The sequence below is a fragment of the Castor canadensis genome, chromosome 5, assembly GCF_047511655.1.
Source record: "Castor canadensis chromosome 5, mCasCan1.hap1v2, whole genome shotgun sequence".
In the NCBI taxonomy this organism is placed as follows: domain Eukaryota; kingdom Metazoa; phylum Chordata; class Mammalia; order Rodentia; family Castoridae; genus Castor; species Castor canadensis.
Window position 1 is genome coordinate 152,507,778 of NC_133390.1, and position 17,434 is coordinate 152,525,211.

The window sequence follows — 17,434 nt, forward strand, 5'->3', positions numbered from 1 at the left end:
CCATCATTCTAAACTATGGTAATAAAATCTTAAGCCGGATGCAGTGGTTCCCAGCTGTAATCCTAGTTACTCAGGAGGTAGAGAACTGGAGGATCGCAATTTGAAGCCCGCCCAGGCAAATAGTTTGAGACACCATATTTCCAAACAACAGCATAGGAAGAGGCTGGTGACTCAAGTGGTACAGTGCCTGTCTAGCCAGCATGAGGCCCTGAGTTCAAATCCCAATACTGCCAAAAAAACCTTTTAAACAGAGATTAAAGTAGGTCATTAAAGTAGAAATTTCAAAGAAAAACATGTTTTCATAATCCCAGAAAAACTTAAAATCTTTCACTTAATTTTAACAAGTTCTTGAAGGATGTTATCTGTAATACCTGAAAACCCAGTTAACCCATTATATAAAAAACAAACAATGAGGCTGGCAGAGTAGCTCAAGTTGTAGAATACCTGCCTAATAAACATGAGGCCCTGAGTTCAAACACCAGTAGCACAAAAAAAAAAATTAATTTTAATTTAATTAATTCTGCTACTCAGGAGGTGAAAATCAAGAGGATCACGGTGAGGTCAATCCCAGGCAAAAAGTTCACAAACCCCTATGTCAACCATAGCTGGATGTGGTGGCAAGCACCTGTCAAATCATCTTTCAGGAGACTGAAATCAGGAAGATCTTAGTTCCAGCCCAACCTGGGCAAAAAGTTCTCCAGACTCCATCACAATAGCAAAAGCTGGTGTGGTGGCACACATCTGTCATCCCAGCCACTATAGGAAGCACAAATAGAAAAATCATGGTCCAGGCTGGCCTAGGCAAAAATGGGAGACCTTAGGCAGGCACCAGTGGCTCATACCTATAATCCTAGCTGATCAGGAGGATTGTGGTTTGAAACCAGCCCAGGCAAAGAGTTCGCAAGACCATCTCTCGGAAAAAATCCATCACAAAAAAGGGCTGGTGGAATGGCTGAAGGTGTAGGCCCTGAGTTCAAACCCCAGCACCACCAAAAAAAAAAAAAAAAACTTACCTGGTGCCTGTGACTCTCTTGTAATTATCTTTGGAATATACAGCTAAGATGCTAACCCCTGAGCCAATGTTCACCAGAAGCAGAGGGTATGGGTTTTTCAAATCAAATGGTATCTTCTGACATTTTTCAGAATCAGCAGGGTTTTTAAAGTAATAGCACTGCGACCGTCCATTGAATCCAACTGAGTCAATGTATAAAATTCCTTTTATTAAGCAATCAAGTTCATCCAGTTTGCAAAGATGAAGATCACCTATCTGTAAATAAGAATGTATTCAGACTTCTTAATAAACCAATAGAAAATTTAAATAGTTTTTTTAAAAATCCCCTCTACAGTATATAAACCATAAAAGCATACCCACAGTTGTCTATGCTTTACAAGACAGATACAGGACAACAAAAGGGAGGAATGGACTGCCAAGACAGACTCCTGCTTCCACAGACCCAAATACATACACTCTACATACAAACCACTGCAACAGCTGGAAAAGTATACTCAAAATCACAATTGAGTAGTTATTTGCCTAGTCAAGCAGAAAACAAGATCTGTGCTGGCAGTGGCAATGAGGCAGGTATAGTTGAGGCCATGGCTCTATCAAAGCAATTGGTGATAATGGCAGGAACAAGAAAGTCTTCAAGGCTATGAGCAGTATCAAAAGAAGCCACACACCTTACTACTTAACAACCTGTAGCCAAAGGGACTTCAAGTGCCCAATTAGAAATTAAGATTATCTAAACTGGTTACATCATTCTAGAGGAGGGGGGGTTAGCAGTATCAAATTGAAACCATTTTTATCAACTTAATTCCTTTCAAAAATTAACAAACTTGCAGACCATTATTCACATTATTGGACACAGTACAGCAATTAAGAACAAAGAGGATCACTAGTTTTGAGGCCAGCCTAGGCTATATAGAGAGACCCTGTCTGGGGAAAAAAAAAAAAAAACCTGTCGAAAAGCAACTTTGGAAATATTTTATAAAATACAGCCCCATCCCCATGTGCCTATTTTTACAAACAAGTTTATTTGCACATAAGTGTACATACAGAGTCATGTACTTAAGATGTATAAACCATGTAACAGTGATGACTTTGGAGAGATGATACACACTGCCATATTTGACTGGATTTCATTTCACTTTGGATGCTTGCAAGCACAAATACTCAATATGTGACAAAAGGCTTCATTAAGCCTCTACCCCTAAAGTACCTGATTTTGTTTATAACCAAATTTAGCCCTGAAAGTTCCTCTTTAATTACATTTATACTCAATTTATTCCGGTCCCCTGTGAGAGATAGAAAAGTTAGTAGGTAACTTCAGATGAAGCCCTAATTTAATTAATCCCTAATTAGAAATACTAAATCACTCCTCGGACCAAACCCAAGCCCTTTCAGGTGTTTATCACCATCATTTTATCTGGCCATTCCCTCATGTCAAGATGAATTCAGAGATGAGCTTGGGACCTGAGTTAAAACCCCACCTCCAAAAAAAATGAATTAAATGCTAAGTGCCAGCATTTTCATTTCTAAACCAAATTGTTTCACACTGGTGGCTTATTAGAACCCACGCTATTTTCTGATCTTGTATGTCAAACCAATTTCTCCTTTTATCCTTCCTATAATTCATGTTACCCTAAAATGTGCTATTGTTATTATTCCTAATCAATCTCAGCCTAGCGGACATACTCTTGGAATCCACAGGTGATTCACTAACCCAAGTTACTGGCAAAGTAAGTTTAATACCAACGGACAAACTCAATATGAAAAAATCTGATTCGCATTAAAAAAGAAAACTTGATATTTAAAACAAATATTTCACTATGTATCATTAAATATAGAGTTTGATCGGTATTTCATTTCATAGTTTTAAGGATAGAACTGGTGCATACAAAGGAGAAAAGCCAATAGCCTAAGTAACAACCAATTCCTAAGGTATAAAATCCAGTCTGCACCCTCTCCTAGGATTGCTACACAACACTAAGCCTCTGCAACAAGCCTGAAGGTTTTCAAGTACGTGGCAAAGGGGCCTCAGGTTTTCTCAGTTACCTATCTATCAGCTTCGATCCAGAGTCCACTAGTAGGCTTTCACAAAGGATGGGAACCTTCTCTCCTGCTACCTCCCTATATTCACAGACGGAAAAGAAACTGCTAAAAACTAACAAAGAAAAACCCAAGCAAAGAACTTAAACCTTGTTAAATGATAATTATGATTACTACGGCCACTTAGAGGAAAAAGTCAGGAGACAGAGGACAAAGAAAGAGGATGAGGTCACAAACCATATAATAACACACGGGAGGAAAAGGAAGATATATAGAATAACACAGACAAAGGCTTATTCTCCTTTGGTCAGACACCCTCATTTGGTAATATGAAAAAAATAGTCATGGAAGTCATTTAAAATCTGTATTACACTCTCAAGGTCAGGGTCTTGGCTAATTTACTTGTCAATTCTTGCACCTATGACTATGTCCATGGACATGCACATAACCTCAAGGCTTGCTCAGTGTTCACAGAATGAAAGCAAATCAAGTGTCTGGTGGTACCAGTCCTAGGGATCACACATGGTTGAGACTGGGTTAACAGTTAACAAGTGCAGCACAGGGCTTGGGATGTAGCCCAGTGGTAGTGGAGTACTTGTTTAGAATGTACCAGGCTCTGGGTCTGATATCCAGCACTGCAAAAAAGAAAACAAAACAAAACAAAAAAAAAAACAAAAAAACCCGTAACTGCAGCACAGAGCCTGTCACAAAGCATGTGGGGAAAGGAGGACCCTGCTGTCAGTCATCTAAGACTCGTACTGAGACCTGAAGACACCACTGTTAACAAGAGTTCCTTGTTTTTGTAACTGGTGAACAAGACAGGAAACAAGTGAGAAGACAGGAGAAATTACCTATTGTAGTAGGTGAGATTGGAAACTACTATGACCAAATTTTTTTAATTTTATTTTTCAATCTTTTTGTGCAGGATTTAATGTCATTCTTCACAGGTCTGTTACTCTGCTTATCCCACATTCACTAAGTTTCATACTAAAGGAATGACAAAATGTTATGCTTTTCAAGGTTCTGATTCCTATCAACACATCTCAACTAGGCAAAAAGTAAAGTAGGTAACAATCTCTAGATGGCTAACTCACTAATTTACATTTAATCTTCATTTCACTCAAAAAAACTCAAGTTCCGTTAGAAATGGGAATGATTCTACCACCTGTAATTGCCATTATTTTTAACAATCAAATTACTATAAATTGTATATAAGCTAAAAATGCATACTGTGAGAAAATCCTGCTCAAATTTGTATGCTCCACCTCCAGTGGCACAAAAGACAGTGTGGAGACTCGAGAAGTTTTTATCTCTGCCCATCTGAATAAAAGCAGGCATGTCATGAGTGGGAAAGCGTATAAAGTGCAGATTGCCTTTGCGTCCACACAGAGTCAGGTCCTTCAGCTCGAGGTGCACGTCCCGAATTCCCGTGGACCCATAAGCCACGTTGGAGGTCAGGTACTTCCGAATGCTTTTAAGACTCTCCACTTCCTCCTCCTCTTCTTCAGCAGTGATGTCTTTGGGTTCAAAATAAACCAGCTTGACCAAGGTTCCACCAATATCCAAGCCAAACCACGGAAAAACTAAATGGGGAAGAAAAAAAAAAGTCAGAACAGCTTTTTTCTAAAATTAAGTTTATACTTACTAATTTGGCAACTAATTTCACACCCTGTGGTTTCCAAGGAATATAATTCTAAACAAAAAGGTTCAGAGGAGAAGAAATGAATTCTCTCTCATTTGGGAAAAACTAGGATTAAAAATAAAAATATCAAAATACTGAACCAACCCAATCTTTCTGTACAGACAAGCCCAAACTGAACTATGAAATATTTTTTAAAATAACAAAATAATTTTCAGATAGTCTGAGTCTTGAAAACAAAGCTTGAGAATGAAAATATTCAATCTTTTCACTGGCTCAAAGAAGAAATGTCACTACTTTAGAGCTCTGGTTTAGTACTGAAACTAGAGCTAGAGGAAATTCCCAGCCATACCTAGTAAGTAATCTCCAGTGGTCAATTCTCTCAAAATCTGGCCAGGGACTAGCTCAGTTGTAGAGTGCTTACCTAGCGTACATAAGGCCCTGGGCTCAATCTCTATTACCATAAAAAAATAACAACAAAAATATTTCACTGGACTTTATGCAAGATGGACTACACAAACATATGTGCTTTCCTCTCCCACCGCAAGTTCTAGAAATGGCTAGAAACAAGGATTTACTAACATACTCTTTCCAAAAATAATTCTAAGACACAAGAAGTGTTATTACCAGAACTAGGGTGATAGGCAAGTATCTATCCAGAATCATCAAAAGATGAATGCTAGCGAGGCGCTAGTGGCTCACACCTGGAATCCTAGCTACTCAGGAGGCACAGATCAAGAGGGCTGAGGTTCAAAGCCAGCCCAGGCAAATAGTTCCGCAAGACCTCATCTCAAAAAACCCTTCACAAAAACAGGGCTGGTGGAACAGCTCAAAGTGAAGGCCCTTAGTTCAAGCCCCAGTACCACAAAAAAAAAAAAAAAAAAAAAAGAATGCTATTAAAGGTAGGAGCAGCTATGAAAGTGGGAGAGCAAGTAAGGATGTTCTACTGAAGCTGCAGACAGGAGTGGCTGCTCTGAGGAAACAGGAGCAGGCTCTGGCAGTCATGGGTGATGTGGTTGGAAAATGCATTTGGTGCACTGGACAGGCTACCCACTTCCCTGTACCAAGAACACTTCCTACCTCCACCCCCACAGAAGAGAAACTCTTCGCTAAGTACAGCACTGCGGCCCCAGAATTAGGATGGCATCTGGGTGACTACTACCCAGAATAAATGGGAAGCCCGCATGCCTGACCATACACACATCCCATGTTCCCCTCAGTCCAGACGGTAAACAGAAACTGCATCTACTGACAGATGAATAGCAATTTTCAAACTAGTGTATAAACTAGAATCACCAAGGGGGAAAACAACACCACAAAAATGGGAAACTAAATATTTGATCAAAGAGTTGTAGGAACAACCAGAAGACACATAAATGCCCTCAGACATAAAATAAGATGTCAATCATAGAAAAGAAAATCAGAAATTAAAAAAAAGGACTGCCAGCCGGTGCTATGGCTCACACCTGTAATCCTAACTACTTGGGAGACCAAGATCAGAAGGATCATGGATTAAAGCCAGCCTGGGTAAATAATTCATGAAACCCCATCTCCAAAATAACCAGAGTAAAATGGACTAGAGTTGTGGCTCACACAGTAGGGCTACTGTTTTGCAAGCACAAAACCCAGAGTTCAAACCCCAATCCCACAAAAAAAAATTATACAGAACTAAGTACACAAAAGTGTATAAAACTAATTCAATTTAAATAAAATTTGTCCAAGTTAATTTCCAAGTTGTGGGAAAAATTTTCAAATCCTCCCAAAAAGAACAAACTACCACACTTACCAGGCGTGAATCTTGAGAACAGGCTGAATAACTGTATATAAACATTTATATAAACCTCTAGAAAATGAAAACGAACCACCTCTTCTTCTGAGAGCCAATCAAAGGTTAGGGAAGAAAGGGAAGGACAGACTGCACAGAAACAGAAAAACACCACTGGTGGTGAACCAAGTGGGAGGGTGTGTGTGTGTGTGTGTGTGTGTGTACACACACTGGTGGTGAACCAAGTGGGAGGGTGTGTGTGTGTGTGTGTGTGTGTGTGTGTGTACACACACTGGTGGTGAACCAAGTGGGAGGGTGTGTGTGTGTGTGTGTGTGTGTGTGTGTGTGTGTGTACACACACTGGTGGTGAACCAAGTGGGAGGGTGTGTGTGTGTGTGTGTGTGTGTGTGTGTACACCAAGTGGGAAGGTGGGGGGGGGGGGTGGGGGTGGGTGTGGGTGGGTGGGTGGGTGGGTGTGTGTACACACCAAGTGGGAAGGTGGGGTGTGTGTGTGTGTGTGTGTGTGTGTGTGTGTTTCAAAATGCATGGAACTGTTGGGTGTGGTAGCCAACATCTGTAATCCCAGCACTCAAGAAGCTGAGGCAGGAGGATGGAAAGTTTGGGGCCAGCCTGAGCTGCATAACATGTTCAAGGCCTGCCTGGGCTACATAGAGACCCTGTCTCAAAAAAAAGAAAAGCATGAAATTATACACTTTCGATGGATACAGGTATGTAAATTATACCTCAATAAGCAAACTTTTTATAAAGGAAAGAAAAAAAAAGTGTTAAAATAAAGCACTGGTGGCTCACACCTGTAATCCGAGTTATTTGGGAGGCAGAGATATCAAGAGGCTCAAGGTTCAAGGCCAGACCAGGTAAAAAGCAAGATCCTATCTCAAAAACAATCAACAGGAAAAGTAGGGCTACTGGAATAACAAGTGGTAGAGCACCTGCCTAGCATGTATGGGGCCCTGCATTCAAACCCCAGCTCTGCCAAAAAAAATAAAATAAAATAAAAATTTTAAACAAAGCTCAGAGATGGATTTAACAGTAAAAGGGTGTTCGTGCACATGCGCACAAACAAAAAGGAAAACATAACTAAGGAATTCTCCCAGAATGCCTCTTACGTATGAAGGAAAGGTAGACCCACAGAATAAAGAACCAGTAAATCCAATGTCTATTTATACAAGTTCTAGAAATTTCCTGGGGGAGAGAGAGGACATGAATTATCAGGTTGAAACCCTTAGCATTAGAATCAATTAGTGGAGAAGGGTAAGACCTAAACACATCCTACTGAAATTTCAGGAAATCCTGTTCCTACAAAGATACATAAATCACATAAATAGCAGACTTTCATCAACACAGATGCTAGATGACAATGGAGCACTGGTTCAAAGTTATAAGGAAAAAGATCTGGAAACTTTTATCTGGACAAACCACCTTTCAAGAGGCTGGTTTCAAGGGGCTTGGCAAGGTGTCTCAAGCAGTACAGCACCTGCCTAGCAAGGCTTAGTTCAAACCTAAGTACCCTCCCCAAAAAAAAGGGGGGGGGGACTCAAAAGAAACCTTCACATATAAAAGAGCTCAATTTTTATTACTTTTTTTGTTTGTTTTTTGTAGCATCAGGGTTTGAACTGAGGGCCTCATGCTTGCTAGACGAGTGCTCCTACCACTTGAGCCATTCCACCAGCCCAACTTTTAGTACTTGAAGACCTTTCCTGAATTAGTAGATGTACACCAACATAATTTAAAAATATCCAAGAGCTTTAAGAAATTTTTTTATATACAAGTGATAAGCAGAGGAACAAATACATGCTGACATTAAGAAAAATAAGCACCCTGGAACTAAAATACTTACATGATTTCAACATAGGAAGTCGAAGAGGAAGAGAAAGGAGAAGGAAGTGAAAGTAAGCAGCACTTCTGTCTTGTTGGGAAAAGGGAGAAAAGATAAAGATTCTGATTAATTAAGAGACAAGAACAGAGAAGTGATGGTTTAAATGTGTTAAAAATAAAAATGTACAGGTTAACTACAGAATAGAAAAACAGGAATTTTCAAAGAATTAACTACAGATAACAACAGTGTATTATATTTTGGGGGGGAGTGGTTTGCTGGGGATGGGACCCAGGGTCTCACACATGGTAAGCACACACTCTACCACTTAGCTACACCCCAACCCTAAAGGATTTAAAGAGTTTTCACCAGAGAGAAATCACAATTATTTGAGGATGAGGAGATAGATGTTTCAGGGAAAAAGGAACCCTCTTATACTGCTGGTGGGAATGTAAACTAGTACAACCACTCTGGAAAAAAATTTGGAGGCTACTTAAAAAGCTAAACATTGATCTACCATATGATCCAGCAATACCACTCTTGGGGATATACCCAAAAGACTATGACACAGGTTACTCCAGAGGCACCTGCACACCCATGTTTATTGCAACACTATTCACAATCGTCAAGTTATGGAAACAGCCAAGATGCCCCACTACTGACGAATGGATCAAGAAAATGTGGTATCTATACACAATGGAATTTTATGCAGCCATGAAGAAGAACGAAATGTTACCATTCACTGGTAAATGGATGGAATTGGCGAAGTGAGTGAGGTTAGCCTGGCCCAAAAGACGAAAAATCGTACGTTCTCCCTTATATGTGGACATTAGATCAAGGGCAAACACAACAAGGGGATTGGACTTTGAGCACATGATAAAAGGGAGAGCACACAAGGGAGGGGTGAGGATAGGTAAGACACCTAAAAAATTAGCTAGCATTTGTTGCCCTCAACGCAGAGAAACTAAAGCAGGTACCTTAAAAGCAACTGAGGCCAATAGGAGAAGGGGACCAGGAACTAGAGAAAAGGTTAGATCAAAAAGAATTAACCTAGAAGGTAACACACATGCACAGGAAATTAATGTGAGTCAACTCCCTGCATAGCTATCCTTATCTCAACTAGCAAAAACCCTTGTTCCTTCCTATTATTGCTTATACTCCCTCTTCAACAAAATTAGAGATAAGGGCAAAATAGTTTCTGCCGGGTATCGAGGGGGTGGGGGGGAGAGGGAGGGGGCAGAGTGGGTAGTAAGGGAGGGGGTGGGGGCAGGGGGGAGAAATGACCCAAGCATTGTATGCACGTATGAATAATAAAACAATAAAAATTTTTTAAAATAAATAAATAAAAATTAAAGTGCAAAGGAGTCCAACAGCCAAAAAAGGTAAAGGTGAGTAAGACTCAAACCCAAGTCTCCTGAGCCCTATAACAAGTACATTTCAGCAATTATCTATACAAATGCAACAACACAAAACACATATTCTTGGTCAAAACCAAAAAATTAAAACGCAGTTTAATAAAATTCATATACTCTAATAACTAAAGAAAATCAACAAGCATCAGGAAACACAAGAGTCTGAGCAAAGAGAGCAGCACAGTTCATCAGCCTTGTTTTTTTGGTTTAGGTTTTGTTTGTGATACTGGGGTTTGAACTCAGGGGTTCAAGCTTGCTAGGTAAGCCCTCCCTTGTTATAATCCTTTAATGATTCTTCTTACTACTGATAGGATCATTTGCATATCCAAGAACTGGGAGGCACTGAGTTGCATGAAGGTTCATCAGCTGTTAACTGAGGAAAATAGCTGAAAGGTGGGGGAATTGTTTGAGGACATGCAATTATGTTATTTCTAAACATACAGCCTGTGCAAAGGGGCTTAAGATTCCTCTCATAAACTGTAACTTCATGAATACTGAAATAATCCTTCCAATTCTTATCCAAAACATTATGTGCTCCAGGTAGGAAGTCATGGAAAAAGGAGCTCTTGCTACAACATCACATCCCTCTCACCTCCCCTGCTAAGAAAAAGCCTCCACTTCTAATAGTAAGCACTTCACTATTTTTTTCACAGCCCTTAGCATATGTACTGATACTAATACCTCAGGAGTACCCAAACCTAAGCAATCTGTTCTTGAAGACACAATTCTAGAGAGAATTTAAACTCTCACGTAGATTATTTACATAAAACTACCTTTAGCACAGTTTCCCTCACTTACTAGATCTCAATGACAGACTGCTTTCATTTCTTCTAATGGAAAATAGGGTGTTTATGAAAGTGTGCTCAATTTAACAATGCTCTGAACTGCATATGAGGTTAAAATACTGCAAGATCTTAGCCTCACATTGAAATTTGTACTTTAGTAATTATTATTCTTCTCTCAAAATAGTTTTAAATTCAGGGACTGGATATTCATAAAATGATGTCTTATAAACAGCAGACTCAATAAATGCTACATTTATTATAACAAACATAAACATAGTAACACTACTGAAAAACTAAGACTGCTTTCATTTTTAGGAAGCAAATTTTAAGCCATAATTTAGAAAAGGGAGGTTTCATATCCTAGTCAGTCTTACTGACATAAACTGAGAACAATGCCTAAAGACAAAGATACTTTATTATGAACCTAAATGCTCAGTTAAAGTACAACAACAGTCACTGCTTTTTTAAATGACCAACTAAAACAGCCATTCTTTCGGCTGCCTGATAAGATCCTTTCCAATGGCCTACAGACAGCTGTCTTATTCCTTCTCTCTCCTTTATAACAAGTGTTAAATCATAAAAAATAAATTTAAATGGCAGGCAGTTCTGGGGTTTGAACTCCTGGCTTTAGGCTTGCTAGGCAGGAACGCTATCACTTGAACCATACCCTCAGCCCGCTATACCTCCTATGCAGCTAGGACCACAGGCTCAAGACACTACACCCAGCTCACTGGTTGAGATGAGTTTTCACTAACTTTTTTGGTCCTGGGTGGCATCTGCAGGATGTGACAACACTGAACCCCCATATTATCTAAACACATGATTCATACAGTCATAAAACAATATACTGTACAACTTTACATTGCTATGTAAGGACTACTTTTAGGCCCTGCTTAATCCTTGTTTGTCGTATATCCAAGATGAAGGGCTGTATTTACTTTGGTTCATTTAGAGTTAAAGGTAGTAAAACAGGGGCAAGGAGTGTAGCCCTGGGTCTAATGAGGGGTGGGTTGGGAGGCTGCATAGTATAAGGCCATCTGGGAGGCATGGCTCAAGTGGTAGAGTATCTACAAAGCCAAGTTTAAGGCTCTGAATTCAAACTCCTGTTCTGGGGGGAAAAAAAAAGAAAGAAAAAAGGAAGTTTAGGCCAAAGCACCTTCTTCCATTCTGTCTCTCAAAAATGAGCTACCAAGCTACAGAAAACCAACCTCTTTCCGTAACTGCAGGTGAAATGCTGAGTCGACCTCCCCAGTCAGACTCACCCAGTCTCACACAGTGCCAGTACCATTTCCATTCTGCCAACACTGATGCTCCACTGAAAGCCAAGGGAAAGAAACCTCTTTTCTAGGTTAGTACTGACAAACTACAAACAAAAGCTTTATTTTCTAAACTAATGAAGGTTAAGGATATCCCGTGATTGGCATGAATCCAAAATCAAGTCCCAAAGACCTCCCAGGTGTGTTATAACAGACTTCTTCAAAGAACCAGCTTGTCCCTGGTGCTGCAGTGGAACAAAGAATCCCAGGGTTCTCACATCTCCTGCACATCTGCCATACATCTGGGGCCCTTGATAAAAATGTGTTCTCTTATGTATACATTTTGTCAAAAGTGCCATTTTATTGTACGTAATTATGCCTCAGTAAAAAAAAAAAAAAATTTTTTTTAGCAGTGCTAGGAATGAAACCCGGTCTACTAGGTAGGCACTCTACCACTGAGCTATATATCCCCAGCACAAATTTTAAAAATAATTTTAGACCCTTCTGTATGCAACAGGAATTGGGTGGGTGAGGGACATAGTTAACTTCTCAGAATTACATCACATGTGCCTTCCCCATCCCAAAATAGGGACCAAGAAAGCTGGATATAGGATTGTGGTTCCACGCCCACCCAGGCAAATAGTCTTTGAGACCCTGTCTCGATAATACCCAACACAAAAAAGGGCTGGTAGAGTGGCTCAAGTAGCAGGGTGCCTGCCGAGCTAAAGTGAGGTCCTGAGTTTACACCCCAGTACTGAAGAAAAAAAAAAAAAAATCAGACCTAAAATCAGACATCTAAAATCAAAACCGAGTTCCCAGCTGGTAGAGTTCAGTGGTAAAGCACTTGTCCCAGCATAGCAAAAGGGAAAAGAAAAAACAAAAAGCTAATTCATTTCATGGTCTTGGACAAAGAGACACATTCACTGTGCCTAATTCCACATCTGGAAATTGGGGATTAAAAAAATTAACCTCACAGTGTTACAGTGAGACCTGAGTGAAATGTTTATAAAATACTTGGCACAGTGTGTAACAAGCAAGTAAGCACTCAGAAAATGGTAGCTATGTTATCATCTTTGTTTCCATCATTTTTTTTAATTTTACTGATTTATTTATTATGGTGCTGGGGATGGCACCCAGGGCCTCGCACTTGCTAGACAAGCACTCTACCAATTGAGCTGTTTCCTCAGCCCATGTTTCCATCATTTTCAACAAATCTTTATTTGGTATTTTCTCTCAGTCCTGATCCAAAACTTTTGAAGAACTTCTTATGCATGCACATGCCTAGCCCGATCCCTAATTATTCTGTGAATCCTGCTGCTCTACAGACACATGTGGCAGAACATAACTATTCACCAGTCACAAAAATTCCAAGAAAAAGTGAACAGCTCCTTCTAGTTTCAAATGACCACTGGTTTCCTAATACCAAATAAAAGGTCACAATAAACACAGATTTAGTCCTCACTGAATTCTCTGAGTTAAAACTAGTATACTCTTGGAGGGTTCAGCAGCAACAAGCTGCCGCTCCATCTAACAGGTGCAAATAAATGGAAGCGCAACACCCATCTGAAGCCAGCATCTACCTCTATAATCCTAGCACTTAGGAGGCAGAGGCAGGAGGATCAAAAGTCTGAGACCAGCTGGGGATATACAGCAGGAGGGGAGGAAGGAAAGAAGGGAGGGAGGGAGGGAGGGAAGAAGTTAAGTTAGTTTGTTTTGTGTCTTTAGCAGGTCTCCTTACCTAAAACATGGCTTTTCATGATTTATCAGTCAGACAGGGAATACAATGAAGGGGAACACAACCAATATCAGACAATAAATCTTACATTCAACATGAACATTTGTCTTAGTTCCTTGAAAGAAGTTCTGAAACCACCATACTATAATCCTATCCTCAAACTGTCCAAACCAGTGTTCTCCAGAGTGGTCTTTGAGTTACCTGGATCTGAATAAGGAACTTGCCATTTGATGCTGAGCAAAGATGCACCAGTTTTCTCACTTGCAAAACGGAATACTACCACCCACCTCAGAGCTGGGGGGCTAATGAGTTGTAAGTTCTTAGCAAGCAAACACCAAAAATGTAAGGCTTAAAATCTTTGTAGCCAATGGTCATGAACAGCTATCTATGCCGCTAATTCTGCTTTTTCTTTGGTGGGACCGGAGTTTGAACTCAGGGCTTATAGCTTGAGCCACACCACTGATTCTTGCTTGCTGAATCTCTGGAATTTACACTCATATCCAACAATGTACAAAATCATGAAGAACCAATGTTTTGCATTGCTTAAAAGTCAAGTGCCTCTCAGATAAAACATAAATCAAATAACTATGACTCTGAAAACGGAATAGTTTGAGAATCTGACTTCCAGACCTTTTTTTCCCCAAGGACAGGGTCTGGCTGTGTAACCCAAACTGGCCTCAAACTCACAATCCTTGATCCTCCTACCTCTGCTGAGATTACCAAATCTCTTACAAGATGGGGAAAGACAAAGGAATTGAAAGCTCCCAAACTTTCCACAGTAAAACGGAACATTTAATCGTCCAAATTATAGATGATGAAATCATGTGGGTGACTGGGCTAGGGTACAGACATCAATACAGATCTTACACACATGCCACCACTTTCATTCACTTCACGACCTGCATTTAAGCAAGTCGATTTCCTCAAACAGGAATTTGGCAATCACCGCGTCTACCCGTATGTAAAACGCAACTACACTGTAAAGCTCGTATTACAGTATAAGGACAAATGATACTTTCAACAGTAGCCATTGCTGTGAGACAGCGGTCCTGAACTGAAGACCTGTAAAAGGGGGGGGGGGGGGGGACACACAATCCAGAAAAAGAAACTGGTAATAAGAGAAAAACCGATTCTCGAGAAGAACAAGAGCAACTCCCAAGGCAAAATTGACAAATATGTCGTTTTTTCCTCAAAACAAAAAGCCTTAATACTCGGAATGCTTACAACGCTGAATCTTGAGTACCTGAAAATAGACGGAAGGAAATCAGAGGAAATATCTGGGTGTGAGATGACCTGAATTCTCGTGGGAAGAAAAGGAGCCAAAGCTTAGAGGTGCATGGAACACGGAACCCAGAGGGATGGTTTTCCAGTAATCCGAAACAGGTAGATAAAAAGGACTTGTCGCGTTGGAGAGCAATAGGGAATTCAAAGGATCTGGGGGGAAGGGAAGCGAGACATGGAAATGGGTCCAAAGAAGCCTTCTCCAGTATGAAATCATGTGACTCTTGGAAACGGCCCCCAGGACCTGAGGGAGGAAGGGTCTTGGCACTACAACAACCGGGGAGCGCAGACCAATGGCCGCGAGGGCCAAGCCGGGGCGGAACTCCGAAAAGCAACGAGCTGAGGGAGCCGTGGTATCCAGCCAGGCGTCGAGGCCACGCACCAACGTGGGACCACCGTACGGGGGCAGTGTCCGCGCGAGGGAAAAACGGCGGCCCGGCCGGAAGGGGGGCAGGGCGAGCCGCAGGGCGCCCCGCGGGGCACTTACGAGGCCGCTTTTTCCGGAGACTTTCGACGCGCTGGCGGGAAACTGGGGCAGGGCCGCTGTAGGAACCGGGCCGGTCCCGCCTCACATCCTCCGCAGAGGCTCCAGCCTCGGGTGCCGACGCCCCAACCTCGGGTGCCGACGCGCTGCTCGCCCGGCGCCGCAGTGGCTCCCGCCGCCGCCCATCGGAGACCCCAGACGCCGGCTCCGCGACCGACGAGGCTGAGGTGGCGGCGGCTCTGCCATGGCGCTCCATACGCGCACCGAGCCGGCCCGCTCCCATCCGCAGCAGCCACCGCTGCCGCCCGAGCCAGCCCCCCAGCGCCGGACTCCTCTTCGCCTCCTCCGCGGTAGTCCAGCACGAGCAGAGGCGCACCCTCGACCGGCCGCCTCTTCCGTTGCGCCAACGTGCAGCAAGCCAATCCGAGCAGGCTGGGGGCCGCCCTTAGGCCTCTTGTCCAATAGGTTCCTTGACTCGAGGCGGATCGACCGCGCCTCCACCCAATGAGAAGCTTCCAAGCCCGGGCGGGTAGAGGGTGGCGGAGGAGGGGAGAATCTCGGTTCTGGGGAGGAGAAGGCAGTGTCGCCTAGGGGAGAGTGATGGCGGCGCCGCCCAATAGATGCGTGGGGGGAGGGACCCCGCGTCCCCTTTTTCTTCCCCACCCGCCCCCACGGGTGGTCAGGTCGATGCCCTTGGTCCTCGGAACTCTCCCGGGACACCCCCGAGTTCCGCCCCGCTACTCCGTACCAACCACTCCTGGCTCGTGCCCTCCTCCAGCACTGCTGAGCCCCCAAAGCGGCTGGCCGCCTGTTGTGGGCCCACAGAAGGGATTGAACTGCAGCTGACCTTAGCCTTTGTCCCTCGGCCTGGTTTCGCAGCTGCCGTCTAGGCCGCAGGCCCTCCCCCAATGCGTATGGGCTAAACCCCCTCCATTCCGCCTGCGCTGGAGAGATGTTCCTAGTACCAGAAGGAATGAAAGGACTGGGGTTGGTCTCCATGGCAACTGGAAGAAGGAGGTGGGTTATAAATCCTTCGCCACCCTCCTGTGGTGAAGGAGGGGGTTTGAGAGCCAGGAAACTGGGTTCGCTTTTTGAAGGAGCCCCGGAGCCCCTTTTGTGTGGTGTTTTGGGGGCACAAAAGGATTTGGCTGACGTCTTGAAGCCTGGATTTTTTTTTTTTAATCATCTTTAAGGAGAGAGAAAATGGTCAACTATAGCCCAGAGACCCCGTGTCTCATCTACCAAAGGTCCTTCCAAGCATCCCTTCTACGGCTGCCCAAGCTTAGAATGATCCCACGCAGCTTTGTATCCCTAAGGCACTCCTTGTCTACTGATTACTTCATATGGGCTTCTTCCCCTGGGAGACTGTAATGTCCCTTGAGTGATAGCCCACTTTTCCTCAACTCCCCACTCCTGACTGGTAGTAGCAGGCTGAACAGGAAAGTTGTGCTTCTCTTGTGCTTGTTGAAAAGAATTCCCATGCCCTCTCCAAACTAGCGCTCCACGATGTAGGAGTAACTCTGAAACCCAACTTCCTAACTCGAAATTCCAGCTTCTGCAAGAACCAAAAACAGCTGCAACAGCTACTCTTCTAAGTCTCAGTGCTCAACGTTGCCTACATTTTTGCCCCTGCCCTGGGGAAAATGTGGGTCTTCCCTGACCCATAGGGACTTCCATCCAAGTCTGTGGAAAAAGAATCATGAATCGCCATCACGGGCATCTCTTGTTTGCCAACATGCACTCCAACGTCAGGACTCCACCAGGAATCTGCAATCTGCATAGTGTTTTTTACAGTTCTACGTGTCTTTACATATAAAAACTCATAGCTTTATTTATAAATGTATATATGTGTAAAGAAAAAAACAAATGCAGAGCCTGGACTCCTGAAAAGTTTGGCTCGTGTGTAATTACAGCACTCTTGAGTCTGAGGCAAGAGGATCGGGACTTCTAGGCTAGCCTGGACTACATAGTGAGTCCCTGTCTCAATTTAAAAAAAAAGGCACTGATTTAGTGAAATTCCAATAAATTGCTGAAAGATTTTTTTTTGGTGGAGTTTGAACACAGGACTTTGCATTTGAGCGCTACCATTTGAGCCACACATCCAATCCATTTTACTCTGGTTATTTCGGAAACGGGGGTTTCAAAAACTATTTGCCCCATCTGGCCTCAAATCTCGATCCTCCCAAGTAGCTAG

The 17,434-nt window shown here is 42.6% G+C and overlaps 2 protein-coding genes across 7 annotated transcripts in view; one reads left to right on the plus strand and one right to left on the minus strand.

Annotated features, from left to right (window-relative positions):
* The window catches only part of Pank2 (pantothenate kinase 2), a 27,397-nt gene extending 11,212 nt beyond the window's left edge, over nt 1–16,185 (minus strand). The window contains exons 1-5 of one of the 6 annotated variants that reach the window (XM_020171176.2): nt 16,088–16,179; nt 15,244–15,803; nt 8,312–8,380; nt 4,280–4,632; nt 1,014–1,267 (exon numbers count right to left, since the gene is read on the minus strand). In XM_020171176.2, coding sequence (XP_020026765.2) covers nt 1,014–1,267; nt 4,280–4,632; nt 8,312–8,380; nt 15,244–15,523 — 956 coding nt within the window. In that variant the 5' untranslated portion in view covers nt 15,524–15,803; nt 16,088–16,179. Of the gene's footprint in view, nt 1–1,013; nt 1,268–4,279; nt 4,633–5,635; nt 5,709–6,474; nt 6,588–8,311; nt 8,381–15,243; nt 15,804–16,087 lie in introns of those variants that run through there. The other 5 variants (XM_020171178.2, XM_020171179.2, XM_020171177.2 and 2 more) reach the window with 5 other exon arrangements.
* Nucleotides 1–17,434, plus strand: part of Rnf24 (ring finger protein 24) — a 116,051-nt gene that overhangs the window by 85,574 nt on the left and 13,043 nt on the right. The window lies entirely within an intron of this gene.